At 30.1% G+C, this 21,925-nt stretch overlaps 1 protein-coding gene across 1 annotated transcript in view; it reads left to right on the top strand.

Moving 5' to 3' along the window:
• Window positions 1-18,782, top strand: part of LOC147804108 (uncharacterized) — a 66,134-nt gene extending 47,352 nt beyond the window's left edge. The window contains exon 3 of the mRNA XM_087151990.1: window positions 15,676-18,782. Coding sequence (XP_087008116.1) covers window positions 15,676-15,734 — 59 coding nt within the window. The 3' untranslated portion in view covers window positions 15,735-18,782. The remainder of the gene's footprint in view (window positions 1-15,675) is intronic.
• Window positions 18,783-21,925: the final 3,143 nt, after the last annotated feature.

Here is a 21,925-nt window from a genome sequence, read left to right as displayed (position 1 = left end):
GCCTTATTTAAAGCATACCATTAAGTTGAAAACTTTAAGGTATGTTTAAAAAAGATGAAATTCACAATTCTTTTCAATGCAATTTGAAAATAGGAATGATTCTTGATCTAATAAATCATATGAGACAAATAAATCCAGCTGTGGTAAGTCAGCAAAATGTTCTGTTCATTCGTATCTTAACACCTTGACCCCTTAACTCTGGGGGTGATTCTATAGAACACGGCAATCTAGTCTCGGAATGTTGATACTTCAAACGTAGGAGGAGAGTTATGAAAATGACGAACTCAAATACCATTTTCAAAAGTTGATAGATTGCAACTCTGAGCAGACAAGAGATCATTTGTATGATAGCATTCAGGCATTGGCTAAACTCTTGATCATTTTCAACTTATCAAATTTAAATTTTACTTTTTATAATAAAATTTATTTAGACCTTGTTTTAAATTTATTCAAATATTTTATTTTATTTATAGGTCAAATGATCTATATTTGAATAGAATCTGCATGAAAAAAGCAATAATGAGTATTTGTTTATATCGACTAGATGTTTCTCTCTGTTATTTGCCACTTTGCCTTTAAAAAAAGCTATATGTCTTGACTTCAGTTGCAAATATAAATGTTTATATTATTACATCGATATTACTGCAAAAATTGTATACTTAAATGTCACGAGACTTTCTTAGTTTTTAACGAAACCATTTCCAGGTATATGCTGCGAACAAAAGCTTCGTCAAAGTGACGAATAATTAATTACCACTTCTTCGAGGAAACAAATTTCGTCAAAATTAAGGAAATATTTCGTCATTGTATTTTTTTCTAAAAAAAAAATAAAATAAAAAAAAAAAACTCTTGTAGTGTCGAATGTATTTTTTATTTTATTTTTTATAACCGTCGTTGAACAGCCGACCCAATTTTATGGGTTTACGACTACTAATATTCAACTCCGTAGCCTTCTAATTTTGAACCCAATTCAGAAGAAAAGGGAACTTCTGGATCGAGTGTTTGGAGAAACTTGTCTTTGTGGAGGATTTTTTGTTAGAGCTAACCTGCATTTGCGTTACATGGAGAGGAAGATCAAGAGAACCTCTCATGGTTAGCCTGACGGCAAGAAGACTAACCCATGATCCGTCTACCACTGATGATATTTTGCGTCAGCACTGTGGTTGGTGCAAGCCGGATGCGGAATTCGCATCGACTTGAGCCATCGTGGCTCGTTTATTCTTAATTTTTCTAATAATCACTTTAACTTGGGTGCCATACGAGTTGCACAACATAACAAGGGACAGATAGAACAGGGAGATTAATTACGCTCATGCCCGAAGCGGTATTCGAACCCCGGACTTTCCGGGTACGAGTCTCCTTCGCTGCAAAACAAATCGGGTTAGTTTTATACGCTAATTTATTTTCGATTGTCCAGTCTTTATTCTAGTTTCGTCATTCTAGTCAACAATCTCCCACTATGCACTGCAAAGAGGTTTCAAGATGAGGAAACATTTTCGTCATATATTTGATAGTTAGCGTCTCGTCACAAATCACGCGATTTCGTTACGAAATTATTATCAAACTAATATATATATATATATATATATATATATATATATATATATATATATATATATATATATATATATATATATATATATATATATATATATATATATATATATATATTCAAAATTAAGAATAAAACAAAGAAAAATTATGGACATATGAAAAAAAAGGGGGGGAAATAATAAGTAAAAAAAATAACAAACAACAGTTTTCTAAAAAAAAAAGGATGAAATTTTATTTAAAAAAACCGGAAAAAAAAGATATAATCTTTTCATCAGCCCATACGATTATATCCGTAAAACAGAGTGCTTTCTGGTATTGTATCAATAAAGCCAAAAAATATATTAATACAATAGAGAGAATAGCACTCAAAAAAAAATTTTATAAAAATTACAACAAATAAAATAGACCACAAAAGGTTAAAATAAGTAAAAATAACATGTAAAAACAGGAAATAAAATAAAAGAAAAAGAAAAAGCTGTATAAAAATGGACTATAAAGCGAGTAGCAAAATCAGATCAGCTTACATGGACGGAAATTTTTCAAGAATGATTTAAAAATGTTTCCGCAAAAAGATTTCGCAATGAAACTTATTGTTTTTCTTAACTTTCTTCGTGTTTTCTTGTATTTATTAAATATATATATATATATATATATATATATATATATATATATATATATATATATATATATATATATATATATATATATATATATATATATAAGGACAATTTTTTCTTTCTCTTTACTTTAAAAATATTGCCACTGTGCTTTAAAATGTATTTTACAAGTTTATGAAAAGAACAGATCTTTTTAAACTAATAAAAAATACCAGATAGTTATCATTCATTAAATTTTTTTGGAAAAACTTATTACTTTGAAAATGTTTGCTAAATCTAGTTTTTCAAAAATCACATAATGTAATTTAAAAGCTTGATTTCTTTTTCTGACTGAGTCCTAGTCATTTTGCAGAATTATCTAACAAAACTTATTTAGTATGAAAAAATAAAGATATGAAAATATACTTTTTTCCTATCATCTTATTTAAACTAACTCTCACGTTTGCTTTACCGAAGTAAATTACCTGACTACTTACAGAAAGGTGTTGATTACCTGTGATTTTTGAATGGAAGTTGGAGTAAACATTTTTTTATTCGTTTTCTTTTATCAAACAATTTTATTTTCGACTTAAATCTTCCAAATAGAAAATCGCCTGCTTCTTTACTTCATACCGTTTAAACAAGATCAAGCAGAACTCTTTTGAAGAATTTTTTTTTTTTATAAAAGATTTTTCAATTTTAATTTCTTTTATTATTCTTTTTTTCTTTTATTTGTTTTCGCGTCTATTTTGATCAAAAATAAATAAAGATCTTAATAAATAAAATAGAACAATTTTTTTTTAACAGAATAAAGAAGAGGAATAAGTTTTAAGTAAAGACTGTTATGAGAATAGACAAAAAAATTTGTTTGCAGCTGCTGAAAATTCTAACATCCGGGAGCTTTTTCTTTCGATGCAATTCAGAATAACTTACTTTTTGAATATTCTTTACTTGAATCTACTTGCCTATTCTTTTCAAAATCTGATAAAGGCTGTAATTCTCTAAAGTTTACCCTTTACTTACGGCATTATTTTCTTTCAAGTGATGAAAGTATTGTCCCCGTGAAAAAGTGGGGGTATTTGGAATAAATGAGACTTAAAAATGAAGCTGGAAGTCCAAAAAGAGGAAATTGTTAAGGAGAGCGAATAAAAAGAAGAATAAAGAGGAAGAAAGAAAAACTCTTTTTTTTTTTAAGAATATCTATAGCTTTTTTCCTTTTCATCATTTTTGGGTTAGCCAACTCTTAAAATCTAAGTTAAAAAAAGAAAAATCTCTGATAAATTTTGTTTTAATAATCTGATTTTCAAGATATTATGTGCTGCTTTTAAAAGTTCAAACGGGTGACCGCAAATATGCTAATTAATTAGTGCAAAAGATATTTTAAGATATGAATCAGATACAAAACTAGCTTTCACTGAATTAACGAACCTATTATAAATGTAAATAGGCTATTATATATGTAAAAACTGGTAGAACTCAAATTTATTTTTAATTATTTATTATTACCTTAATTAGTCAATCGTAACTACCACTAGGATTTACGTTTCAGATTATTCATATTAAAAACATCCGTTAACTGCTACGGAATTTCCGTAGTTTCAGAAATCTTCTTTTGACGGTAGCAAAATTAATGTCTTAATATTTAAAAAAATTAATTTTAGCGTAACTTGTCCACTATTACTTACAAAAGTGCAGGCCATATGGCTAGATTCTTAAGTTCTGATAAAAGTTTTATGAGAGATCCATTTGCTTTAAAAATTTCTACTTTGGTTCGCTACCACTAGAAAGAATTATTTTCAAAATCCTCATAAGTTGGAGGGTATGCATAGATGCCAACTTGCTCCGGACAGCAAATAAATATTTTCGAGTGGTAGTTTATTAATGTGTGAATCTTGGTTTAATAATTTCAGTTTATTAGGTTTTTATCCACCACTATTTCTAAATAGTTCAAAAGCATATATGATTCGCTACTTTTTAATAATTAAGTCATGCGACACTGTTTAAAAAGTAAACAAAATTAGTCAAATATTTGCAAATTTTAGTATGTAACTGTTTACCGTTTTTTAAATTATTATGGAGCGTCCGGAGCAGTTGGCATCTCTGCGTTACATTCACTTTCAATAATAGACTGAAAAAAGTATGTTACAAAAAGTTGCTAATCATATTCCATGCCTGCTGCACTTGGTCAGTCAATACGGAGATAGTTAATACTAAGGCTCCTATACTATCAGAGCTGACCTATCAAGCAATATTGGAGCAAACAAGTTCGCAAGTTAACGTTATTTTAGTACTCGTTATGTTATTACAGAGATGCCAACTGCTGCGGACACGCCAAAATAATTTAAAAAACGGTAAATAACTAGAAAGTAAATTTTGCAAATAGTTGACAATATTTGCTTGCTTTTAAAAATGTTAAGCATGTAATAACTACTTTCGTTCGTTCGTTGTAGTGGAACTGGGCGTCTAAGGCCTTACGGCCCTTTTCCCATTCATCTTGAAGTTAAACTTAGAAACATACATGACAAAATTAAAGTTTGGGGAGCAAATGGAGTTCTTGAGAAAAGAAAAATGGCACTTTACCATTATTGCAATGACAAAATTATAAGTAATAAAAATGTACATGAAAAAGGTAAAATTAAAGTACAATGGAAAAATAAACACAAATGAATATTTACAGTTTGGATACATACAAAAGGGGGGCGAGTTAACCCCTTGAGGACGGGTGATTCAGAAAAGCATTCGCACAAAATCGGAATCAAGTTGTAATTAAATAAAAAACGGTAACTTAAATGTAGTCGTTTCTAATTTTACAGACTTACTTTGCTTTTACTTTAATTATTGTTAGTTTAATCATATATATAATCAATGTTAATTCAAAATATAACTAAATAGTTTTATTTTGAACAAAGTAATGGTGCATTAAATAAATCAAAAAATTATAACTCCGCCTACAAATAAACTGTTAAAGAACTACTTTCGTTACCAGTTTTATCTTTTTACCCTGATTGATACGGGTTTATGCTGGCACGTATTTGTGACAGTCGGCGCGAAAGGGTTAAAGGATTGTGAGGATGTGTGTATATGTGCAAGTAAATGTGGCTCTATTAAGTAGAGACCCGGCCGTCAGTGAGTGTTTGAGTTGTTAAAAGTTAGTATGATATCAGAAGTGTAGAAGTGTGCAATGGGTCGAATTTTTGCATCCTCTTTGAGATTTATGCAGTTGAAAATATCATTAAAATTTGCGGTATTGCAGGTGGCGGCTTTAATAAAGAAGTTTCTATTTAATTTGTTGAAATGATGGTCAAAGCGGTCAATGTTAAGATCTCTATGAATGGCGTTGTTGCGGATAAACCATCTGGCTCCCGTGAGTTTTCTCAAGATGTTGTTTTGAAGTACGATAAGTTTTTTGAGGTCTTTTTCGGAGGCGTTACACCAGGCAGGTGAGGCGTACGTCATGATAGGACGTATCATCGAGGTATACAGGAGTTTTTTCAGTTTTAAACTAAGGTGTCGGTTATGAAAAAGTGTTTGAAGTTTGTTGGTTGCTGCATATACTTTATTTTTAATGTTATTAACATGATCAGACCAGGTCAGTTTTTTATTAATGGTTAAGCCTAAATATATAGCTTTATCAACAATGGGTATAGTGTTGTTGAAGAGAACTAGTTGGTATTTATTAGAGTAGGACTTTCTATTCCTTTGTATTATTAAAAGTTGCGATTTACTAGCATTTGGTTTGAACTTCCAATTTAGGCACCAGTCTTCAACATCATATGTAATAAGTACTATAAAGTGGTGAATTATATAAGCCTACGCATTGTTTAGAAATAGTGGTGGATTGAAATCTACTAAATCGAACATATGAAACCAAGAATTACAATTAATAAACTACCACTTGAAAATATTTATTCGCTGTGCTTATGTTAGCTCTTTGCTCCAACAATAAATGATAAGTCGGCCTGTCTAATTCAGGGGCTCTAGTTAATACTGGTTGTGGATGACGCTTAAGTTATCGTTCGAGGATGTCCCATACGTGCTTGATTGCTGAAAGATCTGGTGATCTAGCAGGCCAAGGCAACATATCGACATTCTGTAGAGCACGTTGGGTTACAACAGCAGTATGAGGGGGAGCGTTATCCTGTAGAAAAATACCCTACTTAAATGCTGCTCATTTAATGGCAACAAAACATGTTGAATCCCCAGGTTGACGTACAAATTTTCTGTCAAGGTGCGTGGAATAATCACGAGAGTGCTGTCACAGAAAATTGCTCTTTAGATCATAAATTCAGGTGTAGGTCCAATGTGCATGAGCCTGATATGGGTTGGTATCAGGCGCTCACCTGGATTCCTTCTAACCAATGTAATCACTGGCACAAAGGCAGAGCCGACTTTCATCAAAAAACACAATAGATTTTAATTCTGTCCTCCAGTGAGCTCTAACTCGACACCTCACGTCGTAAACGGCAGTATTTTAGCGTGAGTGGAATACAAGCTACAGGGTGTCTCGCTGATTTTTAACAGTTTGTTGTGTCACTGCAGTGCCAACTGCAGCTCGAATATCTGATGCAGATGCAGTTCGGTGCACCACAGCCATACGCCGTACACGGTGGTCTTCCCTCCGAGTGGTGCCGCGCGACCTCCCAAAACCCAGTCTTCTTGAAGCAGCATACCTGCCAACTTTTAATCCCGTCCATTATTATTTTTCCCAGTGGTATTAAAATGGAATTAAAACTTCAATTTTAAGCAAACAAATACGTTGTATTTGAGAAAATTTAAGTTGACAACCATTACAGTAACGCATATTAATATATGTGCTTAATTTTTGTAAGAATAGTGATGATCAATATCATTCAAAAATTAAGATTATATAAGAAAAAATAGTATATAATTACTACCACTTTAAATATGAAAATAATATCTTCCGGAAAATCCGGAAGAGTTGGCAGGTTGAAGCAGTACCCTTCCTTGACCACTGCTGCCAACAATCAGGCACAGTCGCTCATAGCATAGAGCTAGTTGAACCTGGTTCGAATCCCAGCGATGACTGGTCATTAGGAATTCCGCATCCGGCTTGCACCGACCTAAGTGCTAACGTGAAATATCCTCAGTGGTAGACGGATCATGGGTTAGAGTCCCCTTGTCGTCAGGCTAGCCTTGGGAAGTTTTCGTTTTTTTCCTCTCCATGTAGCACAAATGCGGGTTAGTTCCATCAAAAAATTCTCCATGAAGGCAAATTTCTCCCAATACTTCGTCCAGGAGTTTCCTCGTGTTCTGGGTTGAGTTCTAAATTACAATGCAGCGTAGTTGAACATTAGTAGTCGTAAACCCACGAAATTGGGTCGGCTGTTCAACGACGGTTCTGAAATAAAATCAAGCACAGTGGATACATTTCTCCCCAGTCTTGCTGCAATATCGCGGAATGGAATTAACCTTCTCGCAGAACTATTATTCAACCACGTACAAAGTCAGTGAGCTCTTATTAAAAGGCATTCTTGACTAAGTGCAACTCACGATATCAAAATTCAAAGAAAAATAACGCTTACTAACAGTAGAACACGTATTTAAAGCAACCTTGATTTGCATGTTCACAGTGGCGCTACTAGTGACAAGCGGGAAATTTGAATAGACACCATGTTTTAGTTTTATAAACAAGCTCACGAAATTTAGTTTCCTGGCAGAACTCCTCCTTTTTCTGAGGGGATTTTTTTCCCGTCAGTGTATATCAATAGTGTGAGGAGTACCAGACGAATTTAAATGAAAATAGAACATATTAGGCAAAAAATATAAAATAAAACAAAAAATGTAAAACATAAAGTGTGAGTGATATTTTGGAAAATTTTTAGAGCTTTACTGTTATATATATATATATATATATATATATATATATATATATACACGTCCTTACGTTATAAATCTAAAGTAAATTTTTGACATATTTAAATTTTTCAAGGAATTCTATAATAAATATTTTCTTTTATTGTAATGTGTGTTAGAGATTTTTTCAAAATCAACGTTTTTCTGGATATGCATTTTAAATATGTTAAGTATGTCATTCTGTTACGTCTAACAGCAAGCGAAATAACAGCTAAAATATCGATTATTAAGATCAAAGAACAAAATTTTAAAGAAATTTAGAAAGCTATTGAACAAAAGTTCAAATACACAAGGAAAAAAAAATAAGCTGATTTTTACCCGGTTGGATACAGTAAATTTAATAAACTTGAATTTATATTTACAATTTATTCATTAATGTGTTGAAGTGATCAATGTTTTTAAATTACATTTAAAAATCCAATAATGAAAATCCAATTTATTAAATTTCTTTGAGATTTTATGTATAGGACTGTAATATTACAACGAATAAGTATTGTTTTGCAGCCGTTAATTTTTATCTAACCATATTTATAATTTTGTCAGTTCGCAATATTCCGGAAACATATTGTAAATCAAATTGAATAAATGGTGATTCACAATGTATCTAAAATGTATCAGAGCATAAAAAATCGTCTCTGAATATGATTTATAAGACGGTGAAATTGAAATGAATGCAACTGAACAACCAGCCGCTTCAACACATTTAGTGGGTTATCTTTATTTGGTGACATACACGTGGGTTGAAAAGAGATGTTCAAGCGTTAGGAAGAAATTTATCATTGCATTTGTTTTACTTAAAGTGTGTAATAAGTATTTCAGCGGAATATTAATCTCTCTACTCAACATAATTCTATTATCAGATACAACGTTCGATTTAGTATGCGGCACCCTGCGAATAAAAGGAAAAATACAAGTTGCGGAATTAGTTTGTTTACAAAATTTTAATTTATAATTTAAATTTTAAAGCATAAGAAAATTGTACTCGTTTAAGGCCGTGGTTAGTTTTAAAAAATTATTGTTTTTTTGGCATTATTGTCATTTTGTCTATTTATTCAGAATATAAATCAGTTTTTTCGATTTGTTTCGATTTAAATAGACAAAGCTTTATCTAACAAATTAAATATTTTAAATTTCAAATATGTTATTTGCTTTTTTAGAAAAACTATTTTTCTTCAAATTTCACTAAAGCGATGTCTATTGCACAAAAACTTATGTTATTATAAACTGCTAAAAATAATATTTATTTATTTAGAAATGTCAAAATACTGTGTTGAAATACTATGTGATTAATGTATAAACAAGAAATACAAATTTCACTCGAAATAAAGAATTGAAATCTGCACAACTGTTTTAAATATCAAATAAAAAATTGGTCATCAAAATAAAAGTCTCACAAACACAAATTGTTGGTAAAAAATGGTATTTCGTTCCATTCAGTAGTTCTTCTAAAACTTTCGTTTATCCAAAGATAATTCACGCAAAAAATTAACTTATAGCAAATATTTATTATTTTTTATTATTTTATATAATAATAGTCGAAACAATTCTGAATTGCAAAGCATACAATATTTTACATCATTTTAAAGAATGCAATTTTAAATGGCAAAATGTAAAATTTGAGTGAAATCGGTCGAATAGTTTCCGAGAGTCAGTTCTTAGCCTATCGTTAGACAGCTTCCGATATGCTAATTCCAAAAATAAGGTGTTTGTGAAGTAATTTTTTGATGTATAAAAAGTTATTCCACTGTTTCATTATCTGGGCTCATAAGAATTCGCTAAAATGAAGAATTGGATACTTGCAAGTGACGTCATCGTGGGTAAATCGTGGTATTTTGTCAATCCAGAAGCCAATCAATTTCGACACTCACATGACCTCGCTTTCTGGTATCCAATTAAATATGATTTAAATCATATTTTTAGGCATTATCACTTCACTTTTCTTCAAGTTACCAGAACCCAAATATTATTTCATTTTGATAATTTATCTAGGTTGAAAAATCGCGCCAAATTGGCGATTTTCTTTTTGAAGAAGTTCAGTGCCGTTTAAAATATTTAAATTATATGTTTGTTTCAAATTCAGATAATTCTTTATAGCAAGATCGTACATGCAGTTTTAAATTATAGCTTCACCTCAAGTATAAAGCACTTAAATTGTTCTTTTTTTTTTTTTTAATTTGAAAAAAAAAAATTTTTTTTATTATTTTTTTTTAAAAATTAAAAAAAAAAAAATTTTAATTTTTTTTCACAAAATATATTTTTTAAAGATTTCTTCCAATACTATAAAATTATTTTCTTTCTTCTCTTTTTCAGTCTTGTGCGACAATTTGAAAAATACCTCTCACCTAACAGAAACAAATCGTAGCAACAAATTCCACGAGAGGTCCGCGTTACCTCATGACGATTTATCAAAAAAAAACATGCTAGGCGCACCAATTTATATCTTTCCACAATTCCTTAAATCAAACTGACTCCTCGTATATGTTCAACTACAGAACATGAAAAAAAGAATTCTCAAGAAAACTATTGTTTAGAGACAACTTTCTGGGCGTCTTTGATGTAATATTTTCCTGGTTTATATATTATTTTCACAAATTCCTTTTCCTTCAAAAGTACGATAGCCGTTGAAGCTCTTTACTATTCTAGGTAAATGCGACTGTGGGCGGCGTCCGGACAGGTATCACTAGTGACTGATAAAGCTGTCGTCGCGGAAACAAGATCGTCTGTCACAGGTTGAAATAACGCGACCAAAAAATCTCCTCTTAACTTAAGCTAGAAATTTTTGTTCTTTGTTCTGAAATTTTTTTTTTCTTTCTTCCTCTTTCTTATTTTTGACTTTTTATGGGTTGAATATTGCTAGCGATGTAGCTCGAGTTTCTGGCGCTGTTGGCGCGGGATTGGTAAAAGGTTCCTTTTGCTCTTATTGAACCGCTAGATCTACAATATAAAATTTATTTAATTAACTAGGAGGCCCCACTCCCTACTTGCTCCGCTCGCAACTCCTATGATTGTTTCGAATTCTCTAATATATATTTTTTTTTTCTTAAAAAATGTCGATTTTTCCCCATGAAAGCAAAGACAATTTTGTTAATAAAATACGTGGTTATAATAATTTTTTGTTTCAACATTTTGTTTATAATGGCAACGAAATAAATCGTTACTGGAATTTGAGACATTTGACTCTATTTTAAAAAAAAAAAATAAAAAATAAGAAAACAGAATGTAGGACACAATAAAAAGTAATATTAGGGAAGAAATCTACTCGTTAACGATAACTTTGTGTCATTACAGCAATTCAATAAGGAATGGTACTTAAACTCTTGAATTAATTTTCGGAAACAACGAATAAACAGTCAATTATGAAAAAAATCAGAAAAAATTCGTAAAAAAAGCATTACAAATTACAATAACTCATAATAAATTGGAATTTTGAAAGCGATTGAGTTAAGCTTACGAATAAAAACGGAAGAATAAAAAATTCAGCAAGTCGAATTGCAACTTCTTAGTTGCATTTCTGTTGGCTGCAAAGCAATCCTCGTGATAATTTTTACTACAATTTTAACAATTAATAATTCTAAAACTAGCCATTGAATGTTAAAAAAAATTCCACTGTACTTTCTGTAAATTTTTCTACACACATTCGCAACTGCAAGTTCCTATGTTTAATAGTTTTCTGCTGCAAAACAAAATGCTACATAAAGTCGAAAATCTAAAACAGCGGCGGCGGAGGCTCTAAAGATTTTTTTAAATCTATAGACAGATCATATCGTTTACTCTTTTAACTCATTTTATTTAAACCTTTAAAAATGACAAATGATGGATAAATTTTCAGTAATGGTAGAACATTTGTTTTATTGTTAGGCTTAATCTTGCAAAAACAAAACATACGTATCTGCCGTGATATATTAGCTCTTCTGCCAACTATTACACTGTTTGCAAGCTGTTTTACAGAGTGGTAGACAATCAACAACTAAAACTTTTCGAATTTTAGTTAATTTTGTTTACATTTTAAGAGTCCCTCCAATGAGAACTGATTTTTTACTAAGTCACCTGGGGACGTTAACTACTATGCTTTTTACAAAATATTTCATAGAGTGGTAGGCAATAAAGACTAATAAGCCTTTAAAATCTTCTCTACGAGAGAGGTGGAAACTTAAACTTAAATTGTATAAAATATCTGGGCACCTGAGGCCGCTTGCGGCCCTTTTCCCATTCCTCTTGAGCTTGATCTGTGTGGTGCTTCGTTAAGATTGTGGAATGCGAATGAAGTATTCATGTGGATCATTGAGGTTCTGACTGTGTAATTATATGCAGTAGGGTGATAAGATTATATTGTAAAGGTGTGAACTTTAGCTAAGCAGATATGATGAAAATGAGGTTATGTATATGCTATTGATGTCGGGAAAATGATGCATTACTGCAATAGTATGCTGCTATTGGTCTGATGTTCTTGTCTTCAATTAAATTTTCAAATAGTAATATTTATTGAAATTTGCTATAGAGCAAGAGGTGGCTTTTTCGTAGAATTTGTTACGAGAGAGGTGGAACCAAGTAGGGTTTCTTTTGAAATTTTGAATTATTCAAATGTAGTGGTGTAGAAAATAATTTTAAATGAAATTTATAATGCAACGAATCTTACATTAAAATGTAAATTTAGCTACCATTGGTGGACGCCCTGCATATACCTTGCTATCACGTGAAATTTTTTCTCTAAGCGTCGAAAGGTGGCATTCCTGTATATTATAATATTGTAAATAATAAACCGTATAAAAAATTTTTAATTAATAAAGCGACAAAATATGAATGCAATATATAAAAATGAGACCAGAATAATTGCATAAAAATTATAAAAACACAATAAACAAAGGTTTATTACTTATGTCCAATCGTGATTCGATACATTTGTTCTATTTTATAGATTGTTATAAACATGCATTAGTTACTTTCTGCAAGTTGTAATTGAAATCACAATGCTATTACACTCATGGGATAAAAATTCGTTTTCTTGACGATGTTATAGAAAGCTGTAATCATCGCTCAAAATTCGAATCGCCTACTTTCAGATCGGAATAAAAACGCGTTATAGGCCAGGCACGATTTTGCTCTTTACTCAGTAGGCTTTGGCTTTACATGATATGCGATGATTAAAACATAATTTATGTGTTCTTAATCTACATTGATTACGCGGAAATTATTGTTTAGTATAATTAGTAACATTATATTTATGCATATTAATCACTATTGTATTCGGTTTAAGTTGAAATATGTCTAGGAAAATTAATGGAAAAAATGTCACATTTTTTTATTATTCATAATGCATTATTAGTTTTGCATTTATAGTTAGAAGTTGTAAAGCCACTTAATCAGGGGTCAAAAATTTTTGCAAAGATACATGCCCGAATATATTTTTCAATTATATATTAACCCGTTTTGTCCCGAATTTATATATTAAAATGATTCAAGAAGTGGTTTGATAGAAAAAGTGGTATAATATATTATCGAAATTAATTGGTTTTTCTACTGTTAGAGCATTCAAAAAGTCTTTGAGAGATCAAAAAGTACCTACTCCTTATAATTCTAGATCTAATCAGAAATAACTAAATCATCATGGTATCTGAAAATATTTTAATTCACCCAGATAAATGAAAATACTGAATAAAGTTTCCCATCACAATGAATGTCTTTGAAAAAAGGAACTGTCCTAAATATATGACGCTGGGCGTTAACCGGTTAATCAAAAAATTTGAATGTACCTATCATTAATCTGTCAAAAAATGAATTAACAATATTATACCTTCAATGACACTTCTATTTTAAGCATAAATAGAAATGATGAGTATTATTAACAAAGAAATGGTAGTTATTATTACGAAAATATTAAGCACGAATGATGGAGTAAATGCATAGCATTATTCTCAACAAAGAAGTGATATTGTGGAAATTAAGTACAATCGGCAATTGCTTATCCTCAACATATTTAGTTAAAACGATGTTGGATACTTTTGTTATTTAATAGAGTCTCGGTGCTGCCATCTAGTGTGGTAGAAACTAGACGTCCAAATTAACATGGCCAAAGGTATCTCACCCATTGTGGTGGTCCTGAAAGAGTGGATACCACTTCTGGAGAACGCACTAGCTCTGCTCATCGGGAAGACTGATTGTGCAGCTCATAGGAAATAAAAAAATTTGTTATTTTCATATGCACAGCGATTGGGATCTTTTTTTTAAGATAAAAACTAACAAGAATTTTTTTTAAAAAAAAAAACTAACTTTATATAATTAATTATCTATTTACATAATTAAATTTAATAATGTTAAGGTCTAATCAAACATAATTTATTTTCTTTTTTCCCCTTACCTCTTCTTTGCAATTTTTATTTTATTTAATAACCGTCGTTGAACAGCCAACCCGATTTCCAGCTTACGACTACCAATGTTCAACTCCATCACCTTGTAATTTTGAACTCAATTCAGAAGACAAGGGAACTGCTGGATCAAGCACTGGGTGAAACTTGCCTCCACAGAGGTCTTTATGATGCAACTAACCCGCATTTGCAATACAAGGAGAAGAAAATCACTAGAACCTCCCACGGTTTATTTAACCTCCCACAACCCATGATTCGTCTACCACTGCGTGGGTCTTACGTTAGCAACGTGGTCGGTGCAAGTCGGGTGCAGATTTCATATCTACCAGCCATCACTGAGATTCGAACTTAGTCACCTCATTATGAAATCTAATGCTGAGTTGAAGGGCGATTATTTGAAACAGGCTCAAATCTCATCAGACAATAAAACTGGACTTGATGGATTAAATTTCTCTTTTTTACTACTAATTCGATGAAGTTCGTTGCATTGATCCCTTGCTTAAAAATTAATATGCAGCCTATAATGTGCATTCTTGTTTTAGCATGATAAGGAATCTAAATCTATTAAGGGTTGGTCATTACAGAACACCTCTTGTATATGTGGCTGTATTTCGAAATTATCTACTATCCAGTTATCTATTATCCATTAACTGAGCTTTGAGAAAATCGGGAATTTTATACAAACTTTATTTAACGAATTTGAGAAGGAAAAAAATTTTTAATTATTTGTTTACTTTCAAGTTTAACTTTTTTTACTATCAAAACTCAATTTCTAGTTTAATGTTTTATTTAGCTCTTTAAAGAGACATAGCAACCCCCCCCCCGAAAAATAAATAAATAATAACAATAATAATAGTAAATAATAATAATAAATAATAGTAATAATAAATAATAATAATAAATAATAATAATAATATATAATAATAATAATAAATATTAATAATAATAAATAATAATAATAATAAATAATAATAAGTAATGATAATTGTAAATATAAATTTTGATTTATTTAAAATTATTTTTTATAAATCTAAACCTTGTAAAAATCAAAACTTGATGTAGTAATTATACGATAACTTTTTTGACTTTTTAACTAAGTAATCTATTTTAATATTAATGTTTTTAAAAGATATCGGATTGGTGGAGAATAATGAAGGTAAAGTATATTTAATAATTTTTGAACTTTTGATGTGATTGAAAGATTTAGTCTCTTATATTTTAAAGTTTATGAATAGCAGTATTATATTGAATTATTATTTTTTTATTAAAAATATTTATTTTCTTTCTAGGCTCTGCATACAGTAGAGGTAAGTGCAAAATTTTCCATGAAACATTTATTTATTTTTAAATCAAGTGTTTGCTTACCTTTATTCATAAAACGCTTTACATATTTCAAGGAAAAATATCCTTAGATGGTAAGTGAAATAAATATTTTTAATAAATGTTTTTGTGTCGCTTTTTACGGAAATGGAAGCATTTTCAGTTCCAAAATTTAACGTGATGGTAGATCACGATTCGAAAATAATAATCTTGAAAGACTGTTGTTTTTCGAACTTTTAATTTTTATTTGTGATCTTCATAAGTGTCAAAACATATAATTTTATTTCATAATTCTTCTGACCTTTCTTTCAAGAACTTCTAGCTTCTTTTCCAGGCATTAAGTCTGCCACTAATATTTTTCTTTTAAGGGTTTGCATTGTTTATAAGAATAAAGTTTTTTGCTATCATTATCGTTCTTCTAATGTTGAATAGAAAAGATGTTGATATAGTGTAAAATGTGAAAGTCAATTTTAATATAGACTAATATGAACGTTATTTGGAGATGTCCAGGTTGGTAGGTACTTTATTTACGTCTCACTAGAGCTGCACAATGGGCTATTGGCGACGGTCTAGGAAACGTCATTGAGGATGATCCGAAGACACGCCATCACAATTTTGATCCTCTGCAGCGGGGATGACTCCTCTGCTTCGGTAGCCCGACGACCTACGAGCGAAGTCGAGCATTTCACGGTGAAACAGTTTAACGAGGACCGATATCGCACACCCTCTGTACCTACGCAGGCTGATCAAAGTGGTCACCCACCTGCTTACTGACCGCAGACAGTGATACTTGACTTTGGTGTTCTACTGGAACCATGTCTGTTTGATCAGTACATTGCGGGACCGTAGAGAGGTCCGAATCGTGGCGAATGAAATGATTAAATACAGATGGCGCTTTAGTCAGTTTTGATATTACTGTTAGCCTTATTCTATTTATTTTTCGACTCATTGCTTAACCATAACTTAGATTGAGGGCACTATATTTATCTAAATGTGTGTACATGCAATTGGAAAAATAAAATTAACATTCTTAATCTAAGACCCTTGAACGTACACTAGAAGATGTGTTAAAATTTTGACTGTCAAGCTGCTAAAAGTTTTATATTTAACTTATACTTTTTAGTTTCGAAATACAACTGTGGAAAATTTATATTTTAACATTTCTTTAGACATATTAACAATATGTTAGTGATTTTTGGCAAATAAAGAGTTCCTTGAATTTCGTCAAGGGGCTATCAAGGCTAATATATCAAGGGAAAGCTGTCAAGGGGAGGAATATTTTAAATCCTGGTGCTAATATCAAGGGGAATGACATTAAAATCCTGGTGCTAATATCAAAGGAAAGTACGTTAATGTCCTGGTGCTGATATCAAAGGGCAAAATATTAAAGTCCTGGTGTATATACAGGGGTTGGACGCAATTACGAAAATGCTTTCATATAACCTTTATGTAAACAATCTTTATTTCGGCAACAAATGTTTCGGGGGATTTTACATGGCAAAACTGAAGACAAGATTTCAAAAATCATGCTTGAAACTTTTAGAAATGATGTCATTTTTACCCATGCAAAATTTGAATCGAATAACATGAGAGGAAGTTAATAACTTTCAGTTTCAATTCGATTTCGAAATCATTTTATAGGAATGCAATATTTAATGCATTTTTAATTTTAGCGATTTTGAAAAAGGGAAAAAAGCTTTCAACTTCCTACGCTCATATTGCAAATTATGCATGGGGTAGAAAGGGCGCCGTTTTTAAAAGCTTCAAGTATGATCTTTCAAATTGTGCCAACAGTTTTCCCAACTAAAATCTTTCCAAAACATTTGCTGTTAGAAGAAGGATTGTTTACATAGAGTTAGTATAGAAGTGTTTCCATAATTTTGTCAAACCCCTGCATGTTTCAGTGTTAAATGTCGAGGTCCATTTTTCTCTTTTTTTTAAGATCAGCATAATTAACTTTTTTTTATCTGAACTGATTTACAACAATATTCATCATCTTCACGACTATATTCAGAATATGAACTTTATCCTACTTCTGGCCCACATTGGTTGTCAGAAATAATTGCTCCTAGCAAATACTCCTAAAAGCTCAATCACGATTACCCTCTAGTTATATACCTGTTACAGTAAACCGGGTTTCCAGTCACGAGGATCGGTACTGTTTTCCAAAACTAGAACTCAACAGGCAATTATACAAACTTCTCTTGTTGTTTGCGCTTTAGATATTCTACATGATGTTTTTGCATAGTAAATACAGCACTCGAAATTTATTTCTCGATTTTATGCGATGAAATCGAACATTGAAGTTGAGCAAGGAAAAACCTCGAAATCGAGGAGGATTTTTGGGAATGGAATGTTTGCTTTACACTTCTAGTTGCTACTTTAGATTGAAGTTGTTTGAGTTGGCCATCTATTAACAGGTGTTGGTGAAAAATTCAAACAATTATCGAGTTTCGTTTTTGTATTTTACGATGTATTAATGAGTTTCAGTGTCGAAAGAGAAAATGTAATTTGCATTACAAACAGTAGAGAACATTTGGCCGGGTGTTATCGATTTTATCTATCATACTTAAAACTCTACAGCGTGGAAAAAAAAGCTGTATTTTAATCGAATAAACTCTGAAAATGAAAACAACTATGAATATATATAATAAAAAACATGTATATTCCCGGAAAAGAGGAAAATGCCATCGTTGCGCTACGTCAGAAAAAAAAAAAACGATTTCCCTTAAAAATATTGAATTATTGTTCGAATTTCCGTTTTATTAAGTTCGGTGCAATATATTTCTAAAGAATGTTTTGAAATATGTATAACTGATAGCTGTAACAATGGTGGAATATACCTTTTCTGACTAAAAAACGCACAGATTCTGAAAAGACATAATTTTTTTTCTTCAACAAATTCGTATTCATCATCCTCAAATTAAAAATTCGCAAAAAGTTGGTTTTTATAGATTAAGCGCTATCAAAGTTATGACTTTGGTTGCGCTTACATTATTTTACATTTGTTTTCATATTTATTAAAAGAGTCCTCAAATTAAAATTATTCTTTCACGGAAAGTAATAATCCCACCCTAACACAAGTTTGAAATAAGATAAAGATTTTCAAATAAATTTTATCAATTAATTTGCTGTGTCGAAATTCTTTAGAAATGTAGGGTATAAAATTTTTATATACGACTCTACGATGGTGAAAGAGACACTTTCCAATTTTCGACATTAATTTTCACCAAAAATACTTGAATTATTTTGTTAACTCTACAAGCGTTTAGTTTATACTGTTTGTTATAGTTATGAATAAAGCTTTTAAATGTAAGAGGGACTGTCCATAAAGTATGAAAGAAAACAACTATTTCTAAACACCCTATGCTGGAAAATCAAGCAATAAGCTTGTAACTTGTAATGATTACTTTGGTTGTTATTTGCAGTAACTGAATAAAATTTCGTAAACCTAGCTTAAATAATTATGCAGATATGGATATTTTTATTTTTTGAAAAAAATTGTCTTACGTTTTTTTTCTTCTTTTTTTTTGTTATAACTATAAAAATATTCAATAACATTAAACAAAAATTTTGGAGAAATTTAAAATTTATTACAAAATTATTGTTTTAAGACTTTAAAAAAAAGTTTGTTCAAAACTGCGTAAGATATGAATTTAAAGAAGTTCTTTCGCAAGCGTGGAAAAAAAGTTAACTTTTTTTTCTTCATAATTTTGTAGTGAATCGTATCTGGCAACTAATGATAAAAGTCTGATTTTAATACCTTATAAATTTAAAAAGTATCAAGCAATTTCTTTACTAAGTTGTTTTTTACTTTTTAAAAAGAGAGCGTAAAACGATAAGGGATTTTTCACAATCATTTTGTATTACAAAATAAGATTTATTAAAAATGACATCAGCAATAACAGTCAAGAGTACAAAATTAAATTTGTAGAAACCCCTGTTCATTTTAAGATTTCTTTTAAAAAGTACAAAAGTTACTCAGAAAATTGTTTGGAACTCTTTTATACTTCAACATTTAAGGTATTTAAATCAGAATTTTTCATTAGTTGCCAAATACGATTCACTACAAAAATATGAATTTTATTTATTTTTGATTTTATCTGTGCATACGCAGTATAAAATAACTGATTGTAATACTCATATGTTAACGCAGTTTTTAACATTTTTTTTTTCAAATTTTAAAACAAGTTTTTTTTAAATTTTATTGAACGTTTTTAAAGTCACAGTAAGAGAACGTTAGACAAATTTATATATGTATATATTTTTTAACAAAAAACGTCCATATGTATATAAATATTTAAGCTAAGCTTACGAAATTTTATTCAGTTAGTCCAAATAATAACCAAACTAATCAATACTAGTTGCAAGTGTTTTGCTTGATTATCTGGCATAGGGTGTTCAAAAATACTTGTTTTCTTTCGTAATTTTCTGTCGGTCCCTCAAAATTTTGAAAGCTTTAAACTCTATTGTTAAGTATAAAAAATCGTAAAGTTACAAAATAACTTTACAGAAATCGCAATCATTGCTGTTTCTTAACATCAAACAATATTTTTCTACGAAAGTTGAAATTATTCACTTAAAATCTTTCTACTATAAAGAATTCTGTTTGTTAATGCTTGTGCCCCCGCTGCCCTCGTCCAACGTTAGTTTCTTTAAGTTGAATATTTATAGCGAGTCAAATTTAACCCTTTTGAAGGCCGTGGTAAGTATACTTACCACCACGTTTTACCACTTTTAATTTAGGTTTCCATTTTTCAATAACTTCAGCTTTCTTGAAGTGAGTTTGAATAAAATTGGTAACCATTTGTCACTTTTAAAAAACGTATAAAAGTTATAAAATACATAATTCCTTATGAAGTTTGTGGCATTTAAGGAATTTATTTTATAAATAAAGAAAAATAAAAGTCAGTAAGTTCCTAATAGGTCATGTTAAATATATTTACCACCAAAAAAATGTCATTTTTATAAACTAAATGAGTTGTTTTTTTTAATATCAATTACTGTTCTTAAAACAATTTCAATTCCAAAAATACTTTAATTTACCTTTACTAGAAATGAAGGGCCCATTAAAGGGTTAATTGATAAATATTGCGAAAAAAAAAATCAAGTATGATTCCATTTCTCTTATGATTCTATTAGTGAACGTAACTAATTTCACTTAGTAATCATTTTTTAAACAACATTTGAAGTTAAAGGTACATTGTTATAACAAATTAGGTGAGTTTTGTACCGTAGACGGCCGTACGTTAGTAAAAGTGGTTAAAAATAAAAGACCGCTTACAAGATTTAACTTCTGAAAAATAGAACTAACATACTTTTTACTTAAATCGTAAAGGACTCAATATGAAAGGTGAATATACAAGATTTCTGTTACTAGTATACAAAATGAATTAGAAATTTAAATAAGAAAAAATGCATATAGAAATTTAAAAGTAAAATATGAAATTACCGTATTTTTAAAGATCATCGTACAGAAGTTTTATTTTCATTCTTTCTTTTTCAAGAAAAAAATTACACACAATGTGTGACACATTGCTTTCATCTTTTTTTTATCTAACATAACTACTTCTCTCTTCATTCAAATTTCTTTTCACGCTATCACAATTCCAAGTGTATATGTTAATAAAACAAAAATAATGTAATAATGTAGATAAATAATGTAAGTAAAATGTTAATAAAACATTAAAGGTAAATGAGTATAAATCGTTCGTGTAATCAACGCAGAGTTGCTATGACTTAGGGAAAAAAAGTTATAGCAAAGTTTTCTTAAGATGACTTAAATTTTAAAATTAGCTTCCGCTTTAGCATTACGAAGTCATTCTCTTGGCTTTTTTTAATTTATTTATTTCCTTCATATATTTTCTTTAAAACTTAAATTTTCTTGGTTAACAGAACAAGTTTAACCCATCTGTATATTTAACAAATTTTCTATCACTTTAAAAAAGAATTTACAGATTGTAGCAACTCGCGAAGCTAAATTCTTTTTCATACGATGCTACCAAATGGCAGCCAAATATTATTAAGCTTTTTATTTCCTTGTTTGATAATTGGGATTTGAATGGATTTGATCACCAGAATATGTAAATTAATCAAACATATGAATAAGAATCTTGCAATTTTGTAATGATGTTTATACATTATGGAAAAAAATATACGAATTTCTGCCGTATTAACGAAATTGGATTATGAAATTACCCCTGAATAAATATATCTCGT

The sequence above is a fragment of the Parasteatoda tepidariorum genome, chromosome 9 (assembly GCF_982258835.1).
Source record: "Parasteatoda tepidariorum strain Cologne lab strain chromosome 9, Ptep-v5.0, whole genome shotgun sequence".
Classification (NCBI taxonomy): domain Eukaryota; kingdom Metazoa; phylum Arthropoda; class Arachnida; order Araneae; family Theridiidae; genus Parasteatoda; species Parasteatoda tepidariorum.
Note: the sequence above shows the minus strand (reverse complement) of the source record. Positions and strands in the feature narration are given on the sequence as shown.